The 21792-nt window shown below is 53.7% G+C and overlaps 2 protein-coding genes across 2 annotated transcripts; both read right to left on the bottom strand.

The window, feature by feature from the left end:
- Positions 1-2862: 2862 nt before the first annotated feature.
- On the bottom strand, positions 2863-8184 carry LOC136014736 (SUN domain-containing protein 3-like). Its single transcript, XM_065679697.1, has 9 exons — positions 8057-8184; positions 7606-7696; positions 7134-7222; positions 5984-6155; positions 5528-5612; positions 5036-5151; positions 4299-4466; positions 3701-3787; positions 2863-2997 (listed from the first exon to the last, which is right to left on the bottom strand). Exons 1-9 carry the CDS (start codon positions 8182-8184, stop codon positions 2863-2865), a joined length of 1071 nt encoding a protein of 356 aa, XP_065535769.1.
- A 4143-nt stretch (positions 8185-12327) lies between these two features.
- On the bottom strand, positions 12328-17650 carry LOC136014741 (SUN domain-containing protein 3-like). Its single transcript, XM_065679705.1, has 9 exons — positions 17523-17650; positions 17072-17162; positions 16600-16688; positions 15450-15621; positions 14994-15078; positions 14502-14617; positions 13764-13931; positions 13166-13252; positions 12328-12462 (listed from the first exon to the last, which is right to left on the bottom strand). The coding sequence occupies exons 1-9, from the start codon at positions 17648-17650 to the stop codon at positions 12328-12330; spliced, it is 1071 nt and encodes a 356-aa protein (XP_065535777.1).
- Positions 17651-21792: the final 4142 nt, after the last annotated feature.

Consider the following 21792-nt stretch of genomic DNA (forward strand, 5'->3'; position numbering starts at 1 on the left):
CCCAAGGCGTGTGGGTGCGAGGAGCGCATCCACGCTCCTCGGCTGCGCTCTGTGACACTGGAAAGGGGAGGAATGCAGCTGGCTCGACGTCTCCAGGGCCCGCAGTGCCACTCGCAGCATCCAGTCCACGTGGTCAGCGCCAAAAGCCGCCCCTCAGGCCGCCGCCCTGCCTCGGGGCCGCAGCTCCCCGCTGAAGGGCGCAACCCGGAAGCGCAGCTCCTTGCCTGGCAGCGCCCTCCCAGGTGGCTGTCAGTGGGCCCAGTACAGACAGTCACCTTTGAGGAGGTGGGCAAGGCAGCCACTCAGAGGAAACAGCGCCTCAGGGAAGGGCGGGCCATAGGGGAACCGGCGGTCCTCACACACTTGTTTCCAGGAGGTAGAATCATAGAATCACAGAATAGTTAGGGTTGGAAAGGACCTTAAGATCATGTAGTGCCAACCCTCCTTCCATGGCCAGGGACACCTCACACTAAACCATGTCACCCACGGCTTCGTCCAGCCTGGACTTGAGCACCGCCAGGTGTGGAGCATTCACAGCTTCCCTGGGCAACCTGTTTCAGTGCCTCACCAGCCTAACAGGAAAAAACTTCCTCCTTAGATCCAATCTAAACTTCCCCTGTTTAAGTTTGAACCCGTTACCCCTTGTCCTGTCACTACAGTCCCTGACGAAGAGTCCCTCCCCAGTGTCCCTAGAGGCCCCCTTCAGATACTGGAAGGCTGCTATGAGGTTTCCACGCAGCCTTCTCTTCTCCAGGCTGAACAGCCCCAGCTTCCTCAGCCTCTCTTCATACGGGAGGTGCTCCAGTCCCCTGATGATCCTCGTGGCCCTCCTCTGGACTTGTTCCAACAGTTTCATGTCCTTTTCATGTTGAGGACACCAGAACTGCACACAATACTCCAGGTGAGGTCTCACAAGAGCAGAGTAGAGGGGCAGGATCACCTCCTTCGACCTGCTGGTCACGTTCCTTTTGATGCAGCCCAGGATACGGTTGGCTTTCTGGGCTGCGAGCGCACACTGCCGGCTCATGTTCCTTGCCTCAGTGACCAGCACCCCCAAGTCCTTCTCCGCAGGGCTGCTCTGAATCTCTTCTTTGCCCAGCCTGTAGCTGTGCCTGGGATTGCTCCGACCCACGTGTAGGACCTTGCACTTGTCGTGGTTGAACTTCATAAGGTTGGTATCAGCCCACCTCACAAGTGCGTCAAGGTCCCTGTGGATGGCATTCTTTCCCTCGTGCTCAATCCCACTGTCCATGTCAGTGACGAAGATATTAAACAAGACCGGTCCCAACACCGATCCCTGAGGGACACCACTCGTTACCGGTCTCCAGCCGGACATCGAGCCATTGACCACAACTCTTTGCGTGTGGCCATCCAGCCAGTTCTTTCTCCACCGAGTGGTCCATCCATCAAATTGATATCTCTCCAATTTAGAGACAAGGGTGTCATGTGGGACTGTGTCAAACGCTTTGCACAAGTCCAGGTAGATGACATCAATTGCTTTACCCTTGTCCATCAATTCAATAGCCCCATCATAGAAGGCCACCAAGTTGGTCAGGCAGGATTTCCCCTTAGTGAAGCCATGCTGGCTGTCACCAAGCACCTTGTTGTTTTTCGTGTGCCTTAGCATGCCTTCCAGGAGAATGTGCTCCAAGATTTTGCCAGGCACAGAGGTGAGACTGTCTGGTCTGTAATTCCCCGGGTCTTCCATTTTCCCCTTCTGGAAAATGGGGTTTATGTTTCCCTTTTCCCAGTCGTCGGGAACTTCACCTGACTGCCATGATTTTTCAAACATGATGGCCACTGGCTTAGCAACTTCACTCGCCAGCTCCTTCAGGACCCGCGGGTGGATTCCATCAGGTCCCACGGGCTTGTGCGCGTTCAGATTTTTAAGATGGTCTCGAACCAGATCCTCTCCTACAGTGGGCCCAAGGTCTTCGTTCTCACAGTCCCTGCGTCTACCTTCTAAGACCTGGCTGGTGTGGTCAGAGCCTTTGCCAGTGAAGACCGAGGCAAAGAAGTCATTCAGAACCTCAGCCTTCTCCAAATCCTGTGTAACCAGTTCAGTAGAACAGTTAGGATTGGAAAGGACCTTAAGATCATCCAGTTCTAACCCCCTGAAAACAGGGATGTCTCGCACTGGACCATGTCACCCACGGCTCTGTCCAACCTGGTCTTGAACACTGCCAGGGATGGGGCATTTACCACTTGTCTGGGCAACCTGAGGGTCCCTGGTGCCATTTTCGGTCCCCAGAGGGCATTCCGGAGGCCCTGGGGGGATTTTGGGATCCATGGGCTGTATTTTGGTCTTCCCTAGGGGTTATTTTGGCATCAAAAGGATTTGGGGGATCCCTGGGTGTAAATTTTGGGGACCCTAAGGCCCATCTGGGGGGTCCCTGACGGGTATATTGGGGTCCCTGGGCCATTTTGGGTCCCCAAAGGACATTTTAGGAGTACTTGAGCTGGCATTTGGAGGTCCCTGGACTATATTTTGGGGACCCAGGGACTATTTTGGGGGTCAGAAATATATTGGGGGGGGGTGGGGGTGGGGGTGTGTGTCTTTAAGGGTAAAGGTTGGGGTTCCCTATTGACCGTTTTGGAGTCCTTGGAAGCCTTTTTTTACTTGAACTGCACACACATTCAGTGTGTTTAATCCTCCAAAGTAATGCATCTGCAGGAAACAGTTTAGTCCTTTATTGACATCACCTCTCCCTCCAGGGAAGTCTCCGGTAAGCTTGTGGGCGGAGAGAAGCACAGCAGTTCTCTTAGCCCTTAACATCCCAGGCAAAACACTCAGTGACAATCAAGGAGCTTTGTTATCACAGGCAAAACACTCAATGACAATCAAGGAACTTTGTTGTCAGATCAAAGTGCCACCTTCCCCTCGTTGCTGGCAGGATCACCGTGCACCCTGAACCGATATATGCAGGTGTAGTCCGGGTGGCCCCAGTTGCTCAGCACTTGCAGCAGGATGTAATTCACAAACCCAGAGTGCTCGTTCTGAAAGGAGGAGAAGAGATGAGTTGTCTTTTCCTCGCTGGCATTCAACTACTGACACAGCGCTGCAGCATTCAACTACTGACAGAGCGCTGCAGCAATGGACTTGCTCAACACCTGACTGCCCTGGGAGGGTTGTGGCCAAGACATTCTTCCACTGCTCTACCTCATTTAGCCGTAAGAACAGGAAAGGAACAAGCATCTCCCTGAAATTGTAGTGAATCAATTGGCAATGACTTCTAGCCTACTTTGGGGCACATGCTTCCCCTGTCAGAAGACCCCGTGGTATCCCTATCATGCCTCATTGCCTTCTCTAGAAAGCCATGGCACAGAATGGCCTCCCTGTCTAGCTGGCCTCGGTACTAGGAACAACAGCATCCTCAGAAAGCCCCGTATTTCTAGTCTTTAATGAGCAGGCCAGCGGCAGTGTATCCTGAGTGGACGTGGCCACCTGTAGGCACTTGGAGTCCAGACAGCCAAGCTGATTTCAGCTTCAGCAGCGGTGGCTGTCAGCGCTGAAGTGTAAACCCAAAAGTGAAGGAGAATGGCATTCCAGGCATATGCCATTAGGAGGTTACAGCAGAAGGAGGGACCGCATGGCACACGCCATTCTCCAGAATGCTGCCTTGAGCCCTTTGGCACGGAAGCTTCTCCCCAGCAAACTGTATTGCTCCCTCTCCGTTCTCCTCCCACTCCGTCCCCCTACCTTTAGCTGAAAGGTCTGAGTGGGATTCAGTGGTGCCAGGAAAACAAACTGTCCCAGGAACTGCTCCTCCTGTTCTTCCGTCACCCCCTAGAGAAAGATGGGGTGGAGAAAACATGAGTGCCCTGGTCCACCATGGGAAGACTTAACTTCTGGTGGTGAAGTCCTGATTTATTTCATCGACATAATCCGAGGAAGATCATCACAAGGAAAAGACGAGAAGCTGAAGCTAGCCAGCATGCTGCCACACTTGCCTACTTAACGAGCGTAGGCTGTAAGAAAAGGAGCAGACATTCCCAGGGTAATGATCCCTGAGGATCACCAGTGCTCACTGGCGTTGGGAGCCAAGAAGGTCCAAGGGGCAGACACTGTGCCAGCTCATTTTCCCTGTGGCTCCTGGAGCACAGCCTTGGCCCAGAAGCTTCCTTTTGCGTGGTATATTGGATAAAAGAGGAATCCAACGGAAAGGGAGCAACTCCAAGGAGCCTGTTTCTTCTGCAAGGCAAGAGGGAGCCGCAGGCCTCCGGGTTCTGACCCGTATTCACCCCCTGCTTAGAAATGCTGAGCAACCCTCTGCCCCCCACTCCGAGAAATCACTTACGTAGACAGCAAAGTCCTTTGGAGCACTGGAGATACCGTCTCCATGGAGCGCTGGCCCTGAGACATGGTCCAGGGTGACTGCTCTGGGAATGACTGGCACAGAGAGCTTGATGAAGACGTGTCCCTGACTTCCATGGAAGGGCCAGCAGTTTCCTAGATGATTTTCCTTCTGAAAGGAGAAGAAGAAACTACGTTCACATGGAGAAGAGTGACCCGGCTTCCGTTTCTGCCAGGAGCATCACGGAGTAAGAACTGATCTGGCACATCAGGTCTGCTCTGAACTGCATCCTTGGGTCAGACCCTGCCAGTACCAAACAGAGCAGCAGTTGTGAGAATCCCCGTGTCACAAGACCCCTTCAGCACTGCAGAAGCACTGTGAAGGCAGGCAGCTGGGTGTGTTCCCATGATCAGTGCCAGGAGGGCTTGCCAACACAGAGTGGGGCCCTCCAGCAGTGCAGGCTCTCAGCCATGCTGACAGTTTGCAGAGGGACGAGGAAGACAAAGGCTGCAGGACCAAGCCTGCCTGCTAGAAGCTCAAACGGAGGACCTGAGGCAGTCTGGGAGAGGAAATACTCAGCAGGGAGACAGTGAGTGGGTCCATACAAGAATGTGACAGGAAAAGAAAGCAAACATAAGGGTAAAGGCAACTCTCAGCAGCACGTTTGCATCCCGCCGTCGTCGTGTCCCGTCCCGTCCCGCCCCCCCCCACTTTGTTTTCCTGTTTCTTGGTGCTCCTACCTCAAGAATAAGCTCAGGAGATCTCACATAATCCATCACTGTCAGGGAAAACAGGCTGATTTTATACGCCGTATTCCGGTAGGATGGACTTGTGTATTCAGGAATGACAGCAGCCCCTGGAAATTAAAACATGAGCAGGATCATTGAGCAATGTCAGGAGGAATATTGCACTGTTCACTTGAGAAATGCTTTTTAGTATCCTCCATCTCCTGCCGGGGGATTCCCCTCTTTCTTCCTGGCGTGACCCCTCCCGAACACAGAGCAGGGACTCATCAATCTGTGGTAATGTCAGCTGGGATGTCGGCTAGGCTTTCTGCTCTTCAGATGGAGTCCAGCCGCTCCCAGAGTCTGTCAGTGGGTACGTTTTTAGGGCACTAGGTGGCCCTTGACTTCTTGCCCTTCCTCTCCTACCGCTGAGCCTGTTCCAAGGCCCATCTTGTCAGTGTGCACAGGAAGCACTTTGGAACCAGTCTGTGTACAATGGCACAGCACCTGATGATTTGAGGGCATAATCAGTCATTGGGACTTGGTTTTCTTCCAGCTTCTCCACGACTTGATTGATGATCTCTTGAACAGCCTGGGGAAGAGAACAAAGGCAAGCGCCTGTTAGCAGGAGAAGGAATGGGACAATCATCTCCCCTGCAAGGCCAGCCAAGGGGAAGGGGGACGAGGTTCAACTCAGCTGTGAGGAACGCCCAGATTGCGTGGAAACCTCCCAGCCTTGCTCTACTCTGAGGAAGGTATAAGTAAAGCAACTGTAACTGCCATCGCGGCGCTCTCTTCCTCCATACAGAAGTGTGGAGCAAGAGGAAAGGAAGTGTGGCCATGCACAGCACTTGTTCCAGCCACACCAGCCTTTTGGCTAGCCAGGACAGGGAACTGTAGAAGGATAAAGGCTGCAGGGAGGAAAGAAACCTCTGAGTAGAGCCTTCTGCAGCATGCCCTTACCGATCCAGAGAAGCCTGGGAGCTTAGACTGCTTCAAGGCTTCATGGAGAGCACGCTCAGTGACATCCTTGAGGCTCCAGTGCAGGTGATAGAACTCTTCCTGCAGCTTCTGGAGCTGTTCTTTGAGGGTCTGGGTTCTACTCAGCGCTTCTCCTATGTCGTTCCCTGCTGGCCTAGAAAAGCAAGGAACAGAGACTGTAACTGTTGTGGCTGGCCTCTCGAACACCATGGGGGTGTGAGCAAGGTAAGAAGCCTGGCTCTGAATGACTGGCAGGGCAGGCATGTCTTAAGCAGCTGGGAGAGGTAGTTCCAAAGTGCTTAGAGTTTCAGGCTGAGAAGCAGCTTCCTGGCTGCCCGGGAACATTTGGGGAAACTGAGGAACATCTCCAGTGTGCCCAAAGCCGCCACGTTCCCTATTACACGTGCCAATGTCTTACGAAAGCCAGGCAAGAGCAGATCTCAAGGGGAACAGGTGGTATTCCCGATAGAAAATACTAAGTGCAACAGCTCAGACATAAAGAAGGAAAGCTGCAAGACACACAGAGGGCAAGGGAAGGTGGCTGCTGCTGCCAGGTGGTTCCTCTCCACAACATCTCTCTCCCCTGCTTTGCTGTAAACAGCCCGGGACAAGCAAAAGGGAGACGGATGGGTGGCCCCAGTCCTCTAGTGGATGTGGGGAGCTATAGGTGACCATTTGACAGACACGAAGAAAGGGCAATGGGAGAAGGTCAGGAAGCTGTGCTAGGTGAAGCCTCTGTGAGGCAGGACAGAAACAATGTCCTGCTGAGGCCCAGGGGCAGAGCTCCTCTACATCACCATCAAGTCAAGAGGAAATAATCTGTACCTCCAAGTCTTGTGGTCCCATCCAGAGGGGAGGAAACACCCCTGGAACAACAATGAAGGGAACAGTCATCACAAACTGCAACAGACCAGTGCTTTGCTGGAACCTATGCAGGCCCAAAAATGCCTCATAATTCTTTTTATCAGCTGTGTGCAGTGGCTGTGGAGACACTGATGCTCGGTCCAACTGACCTTCACCTGTATGACCCGCCAGGATGACTACTGTTCCCAGCCCTAGCCACAGCGTTTTACTGAGTGGTACTTTATGTCCTGGTAAAACCAGTCTCGATCTGAAGAAACCTGAACGTCACCTGCTGTTGGGGATGCCAAATGTAGGAGGAGATGAAGGCTGCAGCCCTCGAGAGGCCTTCTTCACCCAGCAGTCCCACGTGGTGAACGCCTGTAAGACACACACCAAAACTCTCCTTACACTTAGGACTTGGTCTAAGGCTGGGTTATGCCTCAGCTTCCCTTTCCCCGGCTCTCCCAGGTGCCATAGTTGTTTCTCCTCTTGTAGTCTTCGCAACAGGTTGTGAAAGAGGGCTCCACAGTACACAGCTATTCCTTCCCATGGAACATGCTCCTTGTCCCGCAGAAGCTTGTCAGGGGCCAGGGGAGGTTAGCCACTGCCCCTCCATCGCCTTAAGAGAACTGGCTGAGCCCTTCCTTGCCTCCACACCCATTCCTCTGAAGCAGGGGGGACTGGCACACCCCTCTCAGTTCTTCCTACTCTTTGCTGGGCTACTCTGGTCAGAGCACATGGAGCCCTATGTCCTAAAGCACCATCCTCAGGTCCCAGTTCCAACGAGACTCACCAAACAAGAACAGGCGGATGAGCAGCACCAGGGGCACTGTCTTCAGAGCCTTCATTTTCCTACGGAGCAGCAAAGAGGAAAAGGATAGTGAAGCTGGTGGCACCCACGCCGTTCAGCAGCAGACCTGAGAGCAGCAGTAGGGATGGCAGGTCTTGAACCTAGCATTCCTGGTGTCAGGGTTGCCTTGGTCCTGCATAAGCTCATCAGTGGCTGAGCTGTCAGCAACAGCACCAGCGCGCCATCTGGTACAACAGCGACTGGCACTGTTTGGTTAGTGACGAAGGGCTCTGGCTTAACTCCGGAATAGAAGAAGGAGTTGCAACAAAAGCTGTGACCATAATTCATGTCCGTGGGGGTAGAGGGGGTTCAGCCTATACCCTGACAGCTCAAGAGCTCACGAGGCAGGCGGGGGTTTGTACCTCCCCTTCAGCAGCATTTCTTTAGCAGCCAGGCTATCACTGGCCCTTTTCTTTGCGTAACTGCAGGCAAATGCAGACTGGGTGAAGATGGAGGGAGGGATGAATGTAAAAGCACGCTGGGAATCCATGTGGAACTAAGGATATTCCAAGGAAACCTCTTGCGGGCTAGTCCAACATGCCGTGAAGCCTGATCTGCCGAGAGACAGCACACACCGCTCTGGAAGACGGAGGGTCCTCCCGCTTGTTCTAACAGGCTCACAGCATGCACTTTGTTAAAAATAAACAGTCCTCTTATGTTCTTCCAAGAACCGGGAGGGCTCAGGGTCATAACCCATTCTGCAGAGGCTTCAAACATACCCTTTCAGAACTTGGACCCACCACGACTTTCTCTCTTTATGCACTGAGGTGTGGGCAACAGGCATCCTGCTTGCTCAGGAGCAAACCAACCACTGTGCTGTCTGCTCGCTCAAGAGCTGGAGTGTCTTGACACAGGGACAACCCTGGTCTTCCACCCCCCTGTGTCTGCCTCAACGCCAACAGTGCTTTGTGACGTCAGTGGCACTAGGCAACGTCACAACAGAAAGGCAGCACTGTGTTTGGAGGCAAAGTCCAACATGGGCGGGAGCACGCTTTGCTCCTCTGCACGAGGGAGAACATCCTCCAACACCGGCCTGTATCCTCCCATCAGAGGTGGCAGCTCTTTGCATTCCCACTTTGCCCCAGGACAGCAAGGAGCTCTGGCTCTGTACCCTGAGCATGCTTTGCGATACCCAAACTCTGGGTATTAACTGGTACAGAGCTGCACAATGACAACATTACCATCACTGTCACAGGGTCTCTGTTCACAGCAGCTACGAAGGCCCTTTGGAAAGGCTCCCAAGCATGTTGCTGTCTCTGAAGAGGACCTGCTGCTGACCTGTGCCCAGTGTTAGCAGCAGAGCCCTCCGGCCACCAATGTTTCTGTGCCACTGCAGCACCTCGGCCCTGGCTCCATCAATAAAGCTGAAACGATCACACGGGGGGGGTGTGTTTCCCTGGTGTCCCTGCGCGCTGGCTGCACGTCCCCTGGTGTCGTGTCCCACGGGTGGGTGCTTCTGTCTGCTGGGGAGGATTTGTCCCCAGCAACCACCTCCAGGGATGAAGACGCCACAGCCTGCTTGCTCCCGTGCTGGATGTGAGCCCCAGCTCTACATCCCAGCCCACTTCCACATCCCTTCCTGTACAAGCAGCTCATGCTCCAGAAGGGCTCGCATCAGCTCTGGGCTATTTTCACACACGGGCACTTTGAGGTAGCTTCCTGCCCATGGTTTGAATGCAGAAACATCACTCAGCACAGCCACTGTATTTTGGGGGCACATTTTCTATCGCACCTTTGGCCTTTCCCTCTTCCTTTTGTCTTCAGAGAGCTCCCCAAGGCGTGTGGGTGCGAGGAGCGCATCCACGCTCCTCGGCTGCGCTCTGTGACACTGGAAAGGGGAGGAATGCAGCTGGCTCGACGTCTCCAGGGCCCGCAGTGCCACTCGCAGCATCCAGTCCACGTGGTCAGCGCCAAAAGCCGCCCCTCAGGCCGCCGCCCTGCCTCGGGGCCGCAGCTCCCCGCTGAAGGGCACAACCCGGAAGCGCAGCTCCTTGCCTGGCAGCGCCCTCCCAGGTGGCTGTCAGTGGGCCCAGTACAGACAGTCACCTTTGAGGAGGTGGGCAAGGCAGCCACTCAGAGGAAACAGCGCCTCAGGGAAGGGCGGGCCATAGGGGAACCGGCGGTCCTCACACACTTGTTTCCAGGAGGTAGAATCATAGAATCACAGAATAGTTAGGGTTGGAAAGGACCTTAAGATCATGTAGTGCCAACCCTCCTTCCATGGCCAGGGACACCTCACACTAAACCATGTCACCCACGGCTTCGTCCAGCCTGGCCTTGAGCACCGCCAGGTGTGGAGCATTCACAGCTTCCCTGGGCAACCTGTTTCAGTGCCTCACCAGCCTAACAGGAAAAAACTTCCTCCTTAGATCCAATCTAAACTTCCCCTGTTTAAGTTTGAACCCGTTACCCCTTGTCCTGTCACTACAGTCCCTGACGAAGAGTCCCTCCCCAGTGTCCCTAGAGGCCCCCTTCAGATACTGGAAGGCTGCTATGAGGTTTCCACGCAGCCTTCTCTTCTCCAGGCTGAACAGCCCCAGCTTCCTCAGCCTCTCTTCATACGGGAGGTGCTCCAGTCCCCTGATGATCCTCGTGGCCCTCCTCTGGACTTGTTCCAACAGTTTCATGTCCTTTTCATGTTGAGGACACCAGAACTGCACACAATACTCCAGGTGAGGTCTCACAAGAGCAGAGTAGAGGGGCAGGATCACCTCCTTCGACCTGCTGGTCACGTTCCTTTTGATGCAGCCCAGGATACGGTTGGCTTTCTGGGCTGCGAGCGCACACTGCCGGCTCATGTTCCTTGCCTCAGTGACCAGCACCCCCAAGTCCTTCTCCGCAGGGCTGCTCTGAATCTCTTCTTTGCCCAGCCTGTAGCTGTGCCTGGGATTGCTCCGACCCACGTGTAGGACCTTGCACTTGTCGTGGTTGAACTTCATAAGGTTGGTATCAGCCCACCTCACAAGTGCGTCAAGGTCCCTGTGGATGGCATTCTTTCCCTCGTGCTCAATCCCACTGTCCATGTCAGTGACGAAGATATTAAACAAGACCGGTCCCAACACCGATCCCTGAGGGACACCACTCGTTACCGGTCTCCAGCCGGACATCGAGCCATTGACCACAACTCTTTGCGTGTGGCCATCCAGCCAGTTCTTTCTCCACCGAGTGGTCCATCCATCAAATTGATATCTCTCCAATTTAGAGACAAGGGTGTCATGTGGGACTGTGTCAAACGCTTTGCACAAGTCCAGGTAGATGACATCAATTGCTTTACCCTTGTCCATCAATTCAATAGCCCCATCATAGAAGGCCACCAAGTTGGTCAGGCAGGATTTCCCCTTAGTGAAGCCATGCTGGCTGTCACCAAGCACCTTGTTGTTTTTCGTGTGCCTTAGCATGCCTTCCAGGAGAATGTGCTCCAAGATTTTGCCAGGCACAGAGGTGAGACTGACTGGTCTGTAATTCCCCGGGTCTTCCATTTTCCCCTTCTGGAAAATGGGGTTTATGTTTCCCTTTTCCCAGTCGTCGGGAACTTCACCTGACTGCCATGATTTTTCAAACATGATGGCCACTGGCTTAGCAACTTCACTCGCCAGCTCCTTCAGGACCCGCGGGTGGATTCCATCAGGTCCCACGGGCTTGTGCGCGTTCAGATTTTTAAGATGGTCTCGAACCAGATCCTCTCCTACAGTGGGCCCAAGGTCTTCGTTCTCACAGTCCCTGCGTCTACCTTCTAAGACCTGGCTGGTGTGGTCAGAGCCTTTGCCAGTGAAGACCGAGGCAAAGAAGTCATTCAGAACCTCAGCCTTCTCCAAATCCTGTGTAACCAGTTCAGTAGAACAGTTAGGATTGGAAAGGACCTTAAGATCATCCAGTTCTAACCCCCTGAAAACAGGGATGTCTCGCACTGGACCATGTCACCCACGGCTCTGTCCAACCTGGTCTTGAACACTGCCAGGGATGGGGCATTTACCACTTGTCTGGGCAACCTGAGGGTCCCTGGTGCCATTTTCGGTCCCCAGAGGGCATTCCGGAGGCCCTGGGGGGATTTTGGGATCCATGGGCTGTATTTTGGTCTTCCCTAGGGGTTATTTTGGCATCAAAAGGATTTGGGGGATCCCTGGGTGTAAATTTTGGGGACCCTAAGGCCCATCTGGGGGGTCCCTGACGGGTATATTGGGGTCCCTGGGCCATTTTGGGTCCCCAAAGGACATTTTAGGAGTACTTGAGCTGGCATTTGGAGGTCCCTGGACTATATTTTGGGGACCCAGGGACTATTTTGGGGGTCAGAAATATATTGGGGGGGGGTGGGGGTGGGGGTGTGTGTCTTTAAGGGTAAAGGTTGGGGTTCCCTATTGCCCGTTTTGGAGTCCTTGGAAGCCTTTTTTTACTTGAACTGCACACACATTCAGTGTGTTTAATCCTCCAAAGTAATGCATCTGCAGGAAACAGTTTAGTCCTTTATTGACATCACCTCTCCCTCCAGGGAAGTCTCCGGTAAGCTTGTGGGCGGAGAGAAGCACAGCAGTTCTCTTAGCCCTTAACATCCCAGGCAAAACACTCAGTGACAATCAAGGAGCTTTGTTATCACAGGCAAAACACTCAATGACAATCAAGGAACTTTGTTGTCAGATCAAAGTGCCACCTTCCCCTCGTTGCTGGCAGGATCACCGTGCACCCTGAACCGATATATGCAGGTGTAGTCCGGGTGGCCCCAGTTGCTCAGCACTTGCAGCAGGATGTAATTCACAAACCCAGAGTGCTCGTTCTGAAAGGAGGAGAAGAGATGAGTTGTCTTTTCCTCGCTGGCATTCAACTACTGACACAGCGCTGCAGCATTCAACTACTGACAGAGCGCTGCAGCAATGGACTTGCTCAACACCTGACTGCCCTGGGAGGGTTGTGGCCAAGACATTCTTCCACTGCTCTACCTCATTTAGCCGTAAGAACAGGAAAGGAACAAGCATCTCCCTGAAATTGTAGTGAATCAATTGGCAATGACTTCTAGCCTACTTTGGGGCACATGCTTCCCCTGTCAGAAGACCCCGTGGTATCCCTATCATGCCTCATTGCCTTCTCTAGAAAGCCATGGCACAGAATGGCCTCCCTGTCTAGCTGGCCTCGGTACTAGGAACAACAGCATCCTCAGAAAGCCCCGTATTTCTAGTCTTTAATGAGCAGGCCAGCGGCAGTGTATCCTGAGTGGACGTGGCCACCTGTAGGCACTTGGAGTCCAGACAGCCAAGCTGATTTCAGCTTCAGCAGCGGTGGCTGTCAGCGCTGAAGTGTAAACCCAAAAGTGAAGGAGAATGGCATTCCAGGCATATGCCATTAGGAGGTTACAGCAGAAGGAGGGACCGCATGGCACACGCCATTCTCCAGAATGCTGCCTTGAGCCCTTTGGCACGGAAGCTTCTCCCCAGCAAACTGTATTGCTCCCTCTCCGTTCTCCTCCCACTCCGTCCCCCTACCTTTAGCTGAAAGGTCTGAGTGGGATTCAGTGGTGCCAGGAAAACAAACTGTCCCAGGAACTGCTCCTCCTGTTCTTCCGTCACCCCCTAGAGAAAGATGGGGTGGAGAAAACATGAGTGCCCTGGTCCACCATGGGAAGACTTAACTTCTGGTGGTGAAGTCCTGATTTATTTCATCGACATAATCCGAGGAAGATCATCACAAGGAAAAGACGAGAAGCTGAAGCTAGCCAGCATGCTGCCACACTTGCCTACTTAACGAGCGTAGGCTGTAAGAAAAGGAGCAGACATTCCCAGGGTAATGATCCCTGAGGATCACCAGTGCTCACTGGCGTTGGGAGCCAAGAAGGTCCAAGGGGCAGACACTGTGCCAGCTCATTTTCCCTGTGGCTCCTGGAGCACAGCCTTGGCCCAGAAGCTTCCTTTTGCGTGGTATATTGGATAAAAGAGGAATCCAACGGAAAGGGAGCAACTCCAAGGAGCCTGTTTCTTCTGCAAGGCAAGAGGGAGCCGCAGGCCTCCGGGTTCTGACCCGTATTCACCCCCTGCTTAGAAATGCTGAGCAACCCTCTGCCCCCCACTCCGAGAAATCACTTACGTAGACAGCAAAGTCCTTTGGAGCACTGGAGATACCGTCTCCATGGAGCGCTGGCCCTGAGACATGGTCCAGGGTGACTGCTCTGGGAATGACTGGCACAGAGAGCTTGATGAAGACGTGTCCCTGACTTCCATGGAAGGGCCAGCAGTTTCCTAGATGATTTTCCTTCTGAAAGGAGAAGAAGAAACTACGTTCACATGGAGAAGAGTGACCCGGCTTCCGTTTCTGCCAGGAGCATCACGGAGTAAGAACTGATCTGGCACATCAGGTCTGCTCTGAACTGCATCCTTGGGTCAGACCCTGCCGGTACCAAACAGAGCAGCAGTTGTGAGAATCCCCGTGTCACAAGACCCCTTCAGCACTGCAGAAGCACTGTGAAGGCAGGCAGCTGGGTGTGTTCCCATGATCAGTGCCAGGAGGGCTTGCCAACACAGAGTGGGGCCCTCCAGCAGTGCAGGCTCTCAGCCATGCTGACAGTTTGCAGAGGGACGAGGAAGACAAAGGCTGCAGGACCAAGCCTGCCTGCTAGAAGCTCAAACGGAGGACCTGAGGCAGTCTGGGAGAGGAAATACTCAGCAGGGAGACAGTGAGTGGGTCCATACAAGAATGTGACAGGAAAAGAAAGCAAACATAAGGGTAAAGGCAACTCTCAGCAGCACGTTTGCATCCCGCCGTCGTCGTGTCCCGTCCCGTCCCGCCCCCCCCCCACTTTGTTTTCCTGTTTCTTGGTGCTCCTACCTCAAGAATAAGCTCAGGAGATCTCACATAATCCATCACTGTCAGGGAAAACAGGCTGATTTTATACGCCGTATTCCGGTAGGATGGACTTGTGTATTCAGGAATGACAGCAGCCCCTGGAAATTAAAACATGAGCAGGATCATTGAGCAATGTCAGGAGGAATATTGCACTGTTCACTTGAGAAATGCTTTTTAGTATCCTCCATCTCCTGCCGGGGGATTCCCCTCTTTCTTCCTGGCGTGACCCCTCCCGAACACAGAGCAGGGACTCATCAATCTGTGGTAATGTCAGCTGGGATGTCGGCTAGGCTTTCTGCTCTTCAGATGGAGTCCAGCCGCTCCCAGAGTCTGTCAGTGGGTACGTTTTTAGGGCACTAGGTGGCCCTTGACTTCTTGCCCTTCCTCTCCTACCGCTGAGCCTGTTCCAAGGCCCATCTTGTCAGTGTGCACAGGAAGCACTTTGGAACCAGTCTGTGTACAATGGCACAGCACCTGATGATTTGAGGGCATAATCAGTCATTGGGACTTGGTTTTCTTCCAGCTTCTCCACGACTTGATTGATGATCTCTTGAACAGCCTGGGGAAGAGAACAAAGGCAAGCGCCTGTTAGCAGGAGAAGGAATGGGACAATCATCTCCCCTGCAAGGCCAGCCAAGGGGAAGGGGGACGAGGTTCAACTCAGCTGTGAGGAACGCCCAGATTGCGTGGAAACCTCCCAGCCTTGCTCTACTCTGAGGAAGGTATAAGTAAAGCAACTGTAACTGCCATCGCGGCGCTCTCTTCCCCCATACAGAAGTGTGGAGCAAGAGGAAAGGAAGTGTGGCCATGCACAGCACTTGTTCCAGCCACACCAGCCTTTTGGCTAGCCAGGACAGGGAACTGTAGAAGGATAAAGGCTGCAGGGAGGAAAGAAACCTCTGAGTAGAGCCTTCTGCAGCATGCCCTTACCGATCCAGAGAAGCCTGGGAGCTTAGACTGCTTCAAGGCTTCATGGAGAGCACGCTCAGTGACATCCTTGAGGCTCCAGTGCAGGTGATAGAACTCTTCCTGCAGCTTCTGGAGCTGTTCTTTGAGGGTCTGGGTTCTACTCAGCGCTTCTCCTATGTCGTTCCCTGCTGGCCTAGAAAAGCAAGGAACAGAGACTGTAACTGTTGTGGCTGGCCTCTCGAACACCATGGGGGTGTGAGCAAGGTAAGAAGCCTGGCTCTGAATGACTGGCAGGGCAGGCATGTCTTAAGCAGCTGGGAGAGGTAGTTCCAAAGTGCTTAGAGTTTCAGGCTGAGAAGCAGCTTCCTGGCTGCCCGGGAACATTTGGGGAAACTGAGGAACATCTCCAGTGTGCCCAAAGCCGCCACGTTCCCTATTACACGTGCCAATGTCTTACGAAAGCCAGGCAAGAGCAGATCTCAAGGGGAACAGGTGGTATTCCCGATAGAAAATACTAAGTGCAACAGCTCAGACATAAAGAAGGAAAGCTGCAAGACACACAGAGGGCAAGGGAAGGTGGCTGCTGCTGCCAGGTGGTTCCTCTCCACAACATCTCTCTCCCCTGCTTTGCTGTAAACAGCCCGGGACAAGCAAAAGGGAGACGGATGGGTGGCCCCAGTCCTCTACTGGATGTGGGGAGCTATAGGTGACCATTTGACAGACACGAAGAAAGGGCAATGGGAGAAGGTCAGGAAGCTGTGCTAGGTGAAGCCTCTGTGAGGCAGGACAGAAACAATGTCCTGCTGAGGCCCAGGGGCAGAGCTCCTCTACATCACTATCAAGTCAAGAGGAAATAATCTGTACCTCCAAGTCTTGTGGTCCCATCCAGAGGGGAGGAAACACCCCTGGAACAACAATGAAGGGAACAGTCATCACAAACTGCAACAGACCAGTGCTTTGCTGGAACCTATGCAGGCCCAAAAATGCCTCATAATTCTTTTTATCAGCTGTGTGCAGTGGCTGTGGAGACACTGATGCTCGGTCCAACTGACCTTCACCTGTATGACCCGCCAGGATGACTACTGTTCCCAGCCCTAGCCACAGCGTTTTACTGAGTGGTACTTTATGTCCTGGTAAAACCAGTCTCGATCTGAAGAAACCTGAACGTCACCTGCTGTTGGGGATGCCAAATGTAGGAGGAGATGAAGGCTGCAGCCCTCGAGAGGCCTTCTTCACCCAGCAGTCCCACGTGGTGAACGCCTGTAAGACACACACCAAAACTCTCCTTACACTTAGGACTTGGTCTAAGGCTGGGTTATGCCTCAGCTTCCCTTTCCCCGGCTCTCCCAGGTGCCATAGTTGTTTCTCCTCTTGTAGTCTTCGCAACAGGTTGTGAAAGAGGGCTCCACAGTACACAGCTATTCCTTCCCATGGAACATGCTCCTTGTCCCGCAGAAGCTTGTCAGGGGCCAGGGGAGGTTAGCCACTGCCCCTCCATCGCCTTAAGAGAACTGGCTGAGCCCTTCCTTGCCTCCACACCCATTCCTCTGAAGCAGGGGGGACTGGCACACCCCTCTCAGTTCTTCCTACTCTTTGCTGGGCTACTCTGGTCAGAGCACATGGAGCCCTATGTCCTAAAGCACCATCCTCAGGTCCCAGTTCCAACGAGACTCACCAAACAAGAACAGGCGGATGAGCAGCACCAGGGGCACTGTCTTCAGAGCCTTCATTTTCCTACGGAGCAGCAAAGAGGAAAAGGATAGTGAAGCTGGTGGCACCCACGCCGTTCAGCAGCAGACCTGAGAGCAGCAGTAGGGATGGCAGGTCTTGAACCTAGCATTCCTGGTGTCAGGGTTGCCTTGGTCCTGCATAAGCTCATCAGTGGCTGAGCTGTCAGCAACAGCACCAGCGCGCCATCTGGTACAACAGCGACTGGCACTGTTTGGTTAGTGACGAAGGGCTCTGGCTTAACTCCGGAATAGAAGAAGGAGTTGCAACAAAAGCTGTGACCATAATTCATGTCCGTGGGGGTAGAGGGGGTTCAGCCTATACCCTGACAGCTCAAGAGCTCACGAGGCAGGCGGGGGTTTGTACCTCCCCTTCAGCAGCATTTCTTTAGCAGCCAGGCTATCACTGGCCCTTTTCTTTGCGTAACTGCAGGCAAATGCAGACTGGGTGAAGATGGAGGGAGGGATGAATGTAAAAGCACGCTGGGAATCCATGTGGAACTAAGGATATTCCAAGGAAACCTCTTGCGGGCTAGTCCAACGTGCCGTGAAGCCTGATCTGCCGAGAGACAGCACACACCGCTCTGGAAGACGGAGGGTCCTCCCGCTTGTTCTAACAGGCTCACAGCATGCACTTTGTTAAAAATAAACAGTCCTCTTATGTTCTTCCAAGAACCGGGAGGGCTCAGGGTCATAACCCATTCTGCAGAGGCTTCAAACATACCCTTTCAGAACTTGGACCCACCACGACTTTCTCTCTTTATGCACTGAGGTGTGGGCAACAGGCATCCTGCTTGCTCAGGAGCAAACCAACCACTGTGCTGTCTGCTCGCTCAAGAGCTGGAGTGTCTTGACACAGGGACAACCCTGGTCTTCCACCCCCCTGTGTCTGCCTCAACGCCAACAGTGCTTTGTGACGTCAGTGGCACTAGGCAACGTCACAACAGAAAGGCAGCACTGTGTTTGGAGGCAAAGTCCAACATGGGCGGGAGCACGCTTTGCTCCTCTGCACGAGGGAGAACATCCTCCAACACCGGCCTGTATCCTCCCATCAGAGGTGGCAGCTCTTTGCATTCCCACTTTGCCCCAGGACAGCAAGGAGCTCTGGCTCTGTACCCTGAGCATGCTTTGCGATACCCAAACTCTGGGTATTAACTGGTACAGAGCTGCACAATGACAACATTACCATCACTGTCACAGGGTCTCTGTTCACAGCAGCTACGAAGGCCCTTTGGAAAGGCTCCCAAGCATGTTGCTGTCTCTGAAGAGGACCTGCTGCTGACCTGTGCCCAGTGTTAGCAGCAGAGCCCTCCGGCCACCAATGTTTCTGTGCCACTGCAGCACCTCGGCCCTGGCTCCATCAATAAAGCTGAAACGATCACACGGGGGGGTGTGTTTCCCTGGTGTCCCTGCGCGCTGGCTGCACGTCCCCTGGTGTCGTGTCCCATGGGTGGGTGCTTCTGTCTGCTGGGGAGGATTTGTCCCCAGCAACCACCTCCAGGGATGAAGACGCCACAGCCTGCTTGCTCCCGTGCTGGATGTGAGCCCCAGCTCTACATCCCAGCCCACTTCCACATCCCTTCCTGTACAAGCAGCTCATGCTCCAGAAGGGCTCGCATCAGCTCTGGGCTATTTTCACACACGGGCACTTTGAGGTAGCTTCCTGCCCATGGTTTGAATGCAGAAACATCACTCAGCACAGCCACTGTATTTTGGGGGCACATTTTCTATCGCACCTTTGGCCTTTCCCTCTTCCTTTTGTCTTCAGAGAGCTCCCCAAGGCGTGTGGGTGCGAGGAGCGCATCCACGCTCCTCGGCTGCGCTCTGTGACACTGGAAAGGGGAGGAATGCAGCTGGCTCGACGTCTCCAGGGCCCGCAGTGCCACTCGCAGCATCCAGTCCACGTGGTCAGCGCCAAAAGCCGCCCCTCAGGCCGCCGCCCTGCCTCGGGGCCGCAGCTCCCCGCTGAAGGGCGCAACCCGGAAGCGCAGCTCCTTGCCTGGCAGCGCCCTCCCAGGTGGCTGTCAGTGGGCCCAGTACAGACAGTCACCTTTGAGGAGGTGGGCAAGGCAGCCACTCAGAGGAAACAGCGCCTCAGGGAAGGGCGGGCCATAGGGGAACCGGCGGTCCTCACACACTTGTTTCCAGGAGGTAGAATCATAGAATCACAGAATAGTTAGGGTTGGAAAGGACCTTAAGATCATGTAGTGCCAACCCTCCTTCCATGGCCAGGGACACCTCACACTAAACCATGTCACCCACGGCTTCGTCCAGCCTGGCCTTGAGCACCGCCAGGTGTGGAGCATTCACAGCTTCCCTGGGCAACCTGTTTCAGTGCCTCACCAGCCTAACAGGAAAAAACTTCCTCCTTAGATCCAATCTAAACTTCCCCTGTTTAAGTTTGAACCCGTTACCCCTTGTCCTGTCACTACAGTCCCTGACGAAGAGTCCCTCCCCAGTGTCCCTAGAGGCCCCCTTCAGATACTGGAAGGCTGCTATGAGGTTTCCACGCAGCCTTCTCTTCTCCAGGCTGAACAGCCCCAGCTTCCTCAGCCTCTCTTCATACGGGAGGTGCTCCAGTCCCCTGATGATCCTCGTGGCCCTCCTCTGGACTTGTTCCAACAGTTTCATGTCCTTTTCATGTTGAGGACACCAGAACTGCACACAATACTCCAGGTGAGGTCTCACAAGAGCAGAGTAGAGGGGCAGGATCACCTCCTTCGACCTGCTGGTCACGTTCCTTTTGATGCAGCCCAGGATACGGTTGGCTTTCTGGGCTGCGAGCGCACACTGCCGGCTCATGTTCCTTGCCTCAGTGACCAGCACCCCCAAGTCCTTCTCCGCAGGGCTGCTCTGAATCTCTTCTTTGCCCAGCCTGTAGCTGTGCCTGGGATTGCTCCGACCCACGTGTAGGACCTTGCACTTGTCGTGGTTGAACTTCATAAGGTTGGTATCAGCCCACCTCACAAGTGCGTCAAGGTCCCTGTGGATGGCATTCTTTCCCTCGTGCTCAATCCCACTGTCCATGTCAGTGACGAAGATATTAAACAAGACCGGTCCCAACACCGATCCCTGAGGGACACCACTCGTTACCGGTCTCCAGCCGGACATCGAGCCATTGACCACAACTCTTTGTGTGTGGCCATCCAGCCAGTTCTTTCTCCACCGAGTGGTCCATCCATCAAATTGATATCTCTCCAATTTAGAGACAAGGGTGTCATGTGGGACTGTGTCAAACGCTTTGCACAAGTCCAGGTAGATGACATCAATTGCTTTACCCTTGTCCATCAATTCAATAGCCCCATCATAGAAGGCCACCAAGTTGGTCAGGCAGGATTTCCCCTTAGTGAAGCCATGCTGGCTGTCACCAAGCACCTTGTTGTTTTTCGTGTGCCTTAGCATGCCTTCCAGGAGAATGTGCTCCAAGATTTTGCCAGGCACAGAGGTGAGACTGACTGGTCTGTAATTCCCCGGGTCTTCCATTTTCCCCTTCTGGAAAATGGGGTTTATGTTTCCCTTTTCCCAGTCGTCGGGAACTTCACCTGACTGCCATGATTTTTCAAACATGATGGCCACTGGCTTAGCAACTTCACTCGCCAGCTCCTTCAGGACCCGCGGGTGGATTCCATCAGGTCCCACGGGCTTGTGCGCGTTCAGATTTTTAAGATGGTCTCGAACCAGATCCTCTCCTACAGTGGGCCCAAGGTCTTCGTTCTCACAGTCCCTGCGTCTACCTTCTAAGACCTGGCTGGTGTGGTCAGAGCCTTTGCCAGTGAAGACCGAGGCAAAGAAGTCATTCAGAACCTCAGCCTTCTCCAAATCCTGTGTAACCAGTTCAGTAGAACAGTTAGGATTGGAAAGGACCTTAAGATCATCCAGTTCTAACCCCCTGAAAACAGGGATGTCTCGCACTGGACCATGTCACCCACGGCTCTGTCCAACCTGGTCTTGAACACTGCCAGGGATGGGGCATTTACCACTTGTCTGGGCAACCTGAGGGTCCCTGGTGCCATTTTCGGTCCCCAGAGGGCATTCCGGAGGCCCTGGGGGGATTTTGGGATCCATGGGCTGTATTTTGGTCTTCCCTAGGGGTTATTTTGGCATCAAAAGGATTTGGGGGATCCCTGGGTGTAAATTTTGGGGACCCTAAGGCCCATCTGGGGGGTCCCTGACGGGTATATTGGGGTCCCTGGGCCATTTTGGGTCCCCAAAGGACATTTTAGGAGTACTTGAGCTGGCATTTGGAGGTCCCTGGACTATATTTTGGGGACCCAGGGACTATTTTGGGGGTCAGAAATATATTGGGGGGGGGTGGGGGTGGGGGTGTGTGTCTTTAAGGGTAAAGGTTGGGGTTCCCTATTGCCCGTTTTGGAGTCCTTGGAAGCCTTTTTTTACTTGAACTGCACACACATTCAGTGTGTTTAATCCTCCAAAGTAATGCATCTGCAGGAAACAGTTTAGTCCTTTATTGACATCACCTCTCCCTCCAGGGAAGTCTCCGGTAAGCTTGTGGGCGGAGAGAAGCACAGCAGTTCTCTTAGCCCTTAACATCCCAGGCAAAACACTCAGTGACAATCAAGGAGCTTTGTTATCACAGGCAAAACACTCAATGACAATCAAGGAACTTTGTTGTCAGA

The sequence above is a fragment of the Lathamus discolor genome, chromosome 5 (assembly GCF_037157495.1).
Source record: "Lathamus discolor isolate bLatDis1 chromosome 5, bLatDis1.hap1, whole genome shotgun sequence".
Lineage (NCBI taxonomy): Eukaryota > Metazoa > Chordata > Aves > Psittaciformes > Psittacidae > Lathamus > Lathamus discolor.

Coding starts and splice junctions, on each gene's coding strand:
- LOC136014741 (XM_065679705.1), bottom strand. CDS start 17,650: ATGGATTCCCAGCGTGCTTTTACATTCATCCCTCCCTCCATCTTCACC. Junction 15,079..15,449: donor TCCCAGGCTTCTCTGGATCG/GTAAGGGCATGC, acceptor TCTCTTCCCCAG/GCTGTTCAAGAGATCATCAA. Junction 13,253..13,763: donor CAAAGGACTTTGCTGTCTAC/GTAAGTGATTTC, acceptor ATCTTTCTCTAG/GGGGTGACGGAAGAACAGGA.
- LOC136014736 (XM_065679697.1), bottom strand. CDS start 8,184: ATGGATTCCCAGCGTGCTTTTACATTCATCCCTCCCTCCATCTTCACC. Junction 5,613..5,983: donor TCCCAGGCTTCTCTGGATCG/GTAAGGGCATGC, acceptor TCTCTTCCCCAG/GCTGTTCAAGAGATCATCAA. Junction 3,788..4,298: donor CAAAGGACTTTGCTGTCTAC/GTAAGTGATTTC, acceptor ATCTTTCTCTAG/GGGGTGACGGAAGAACAGGA.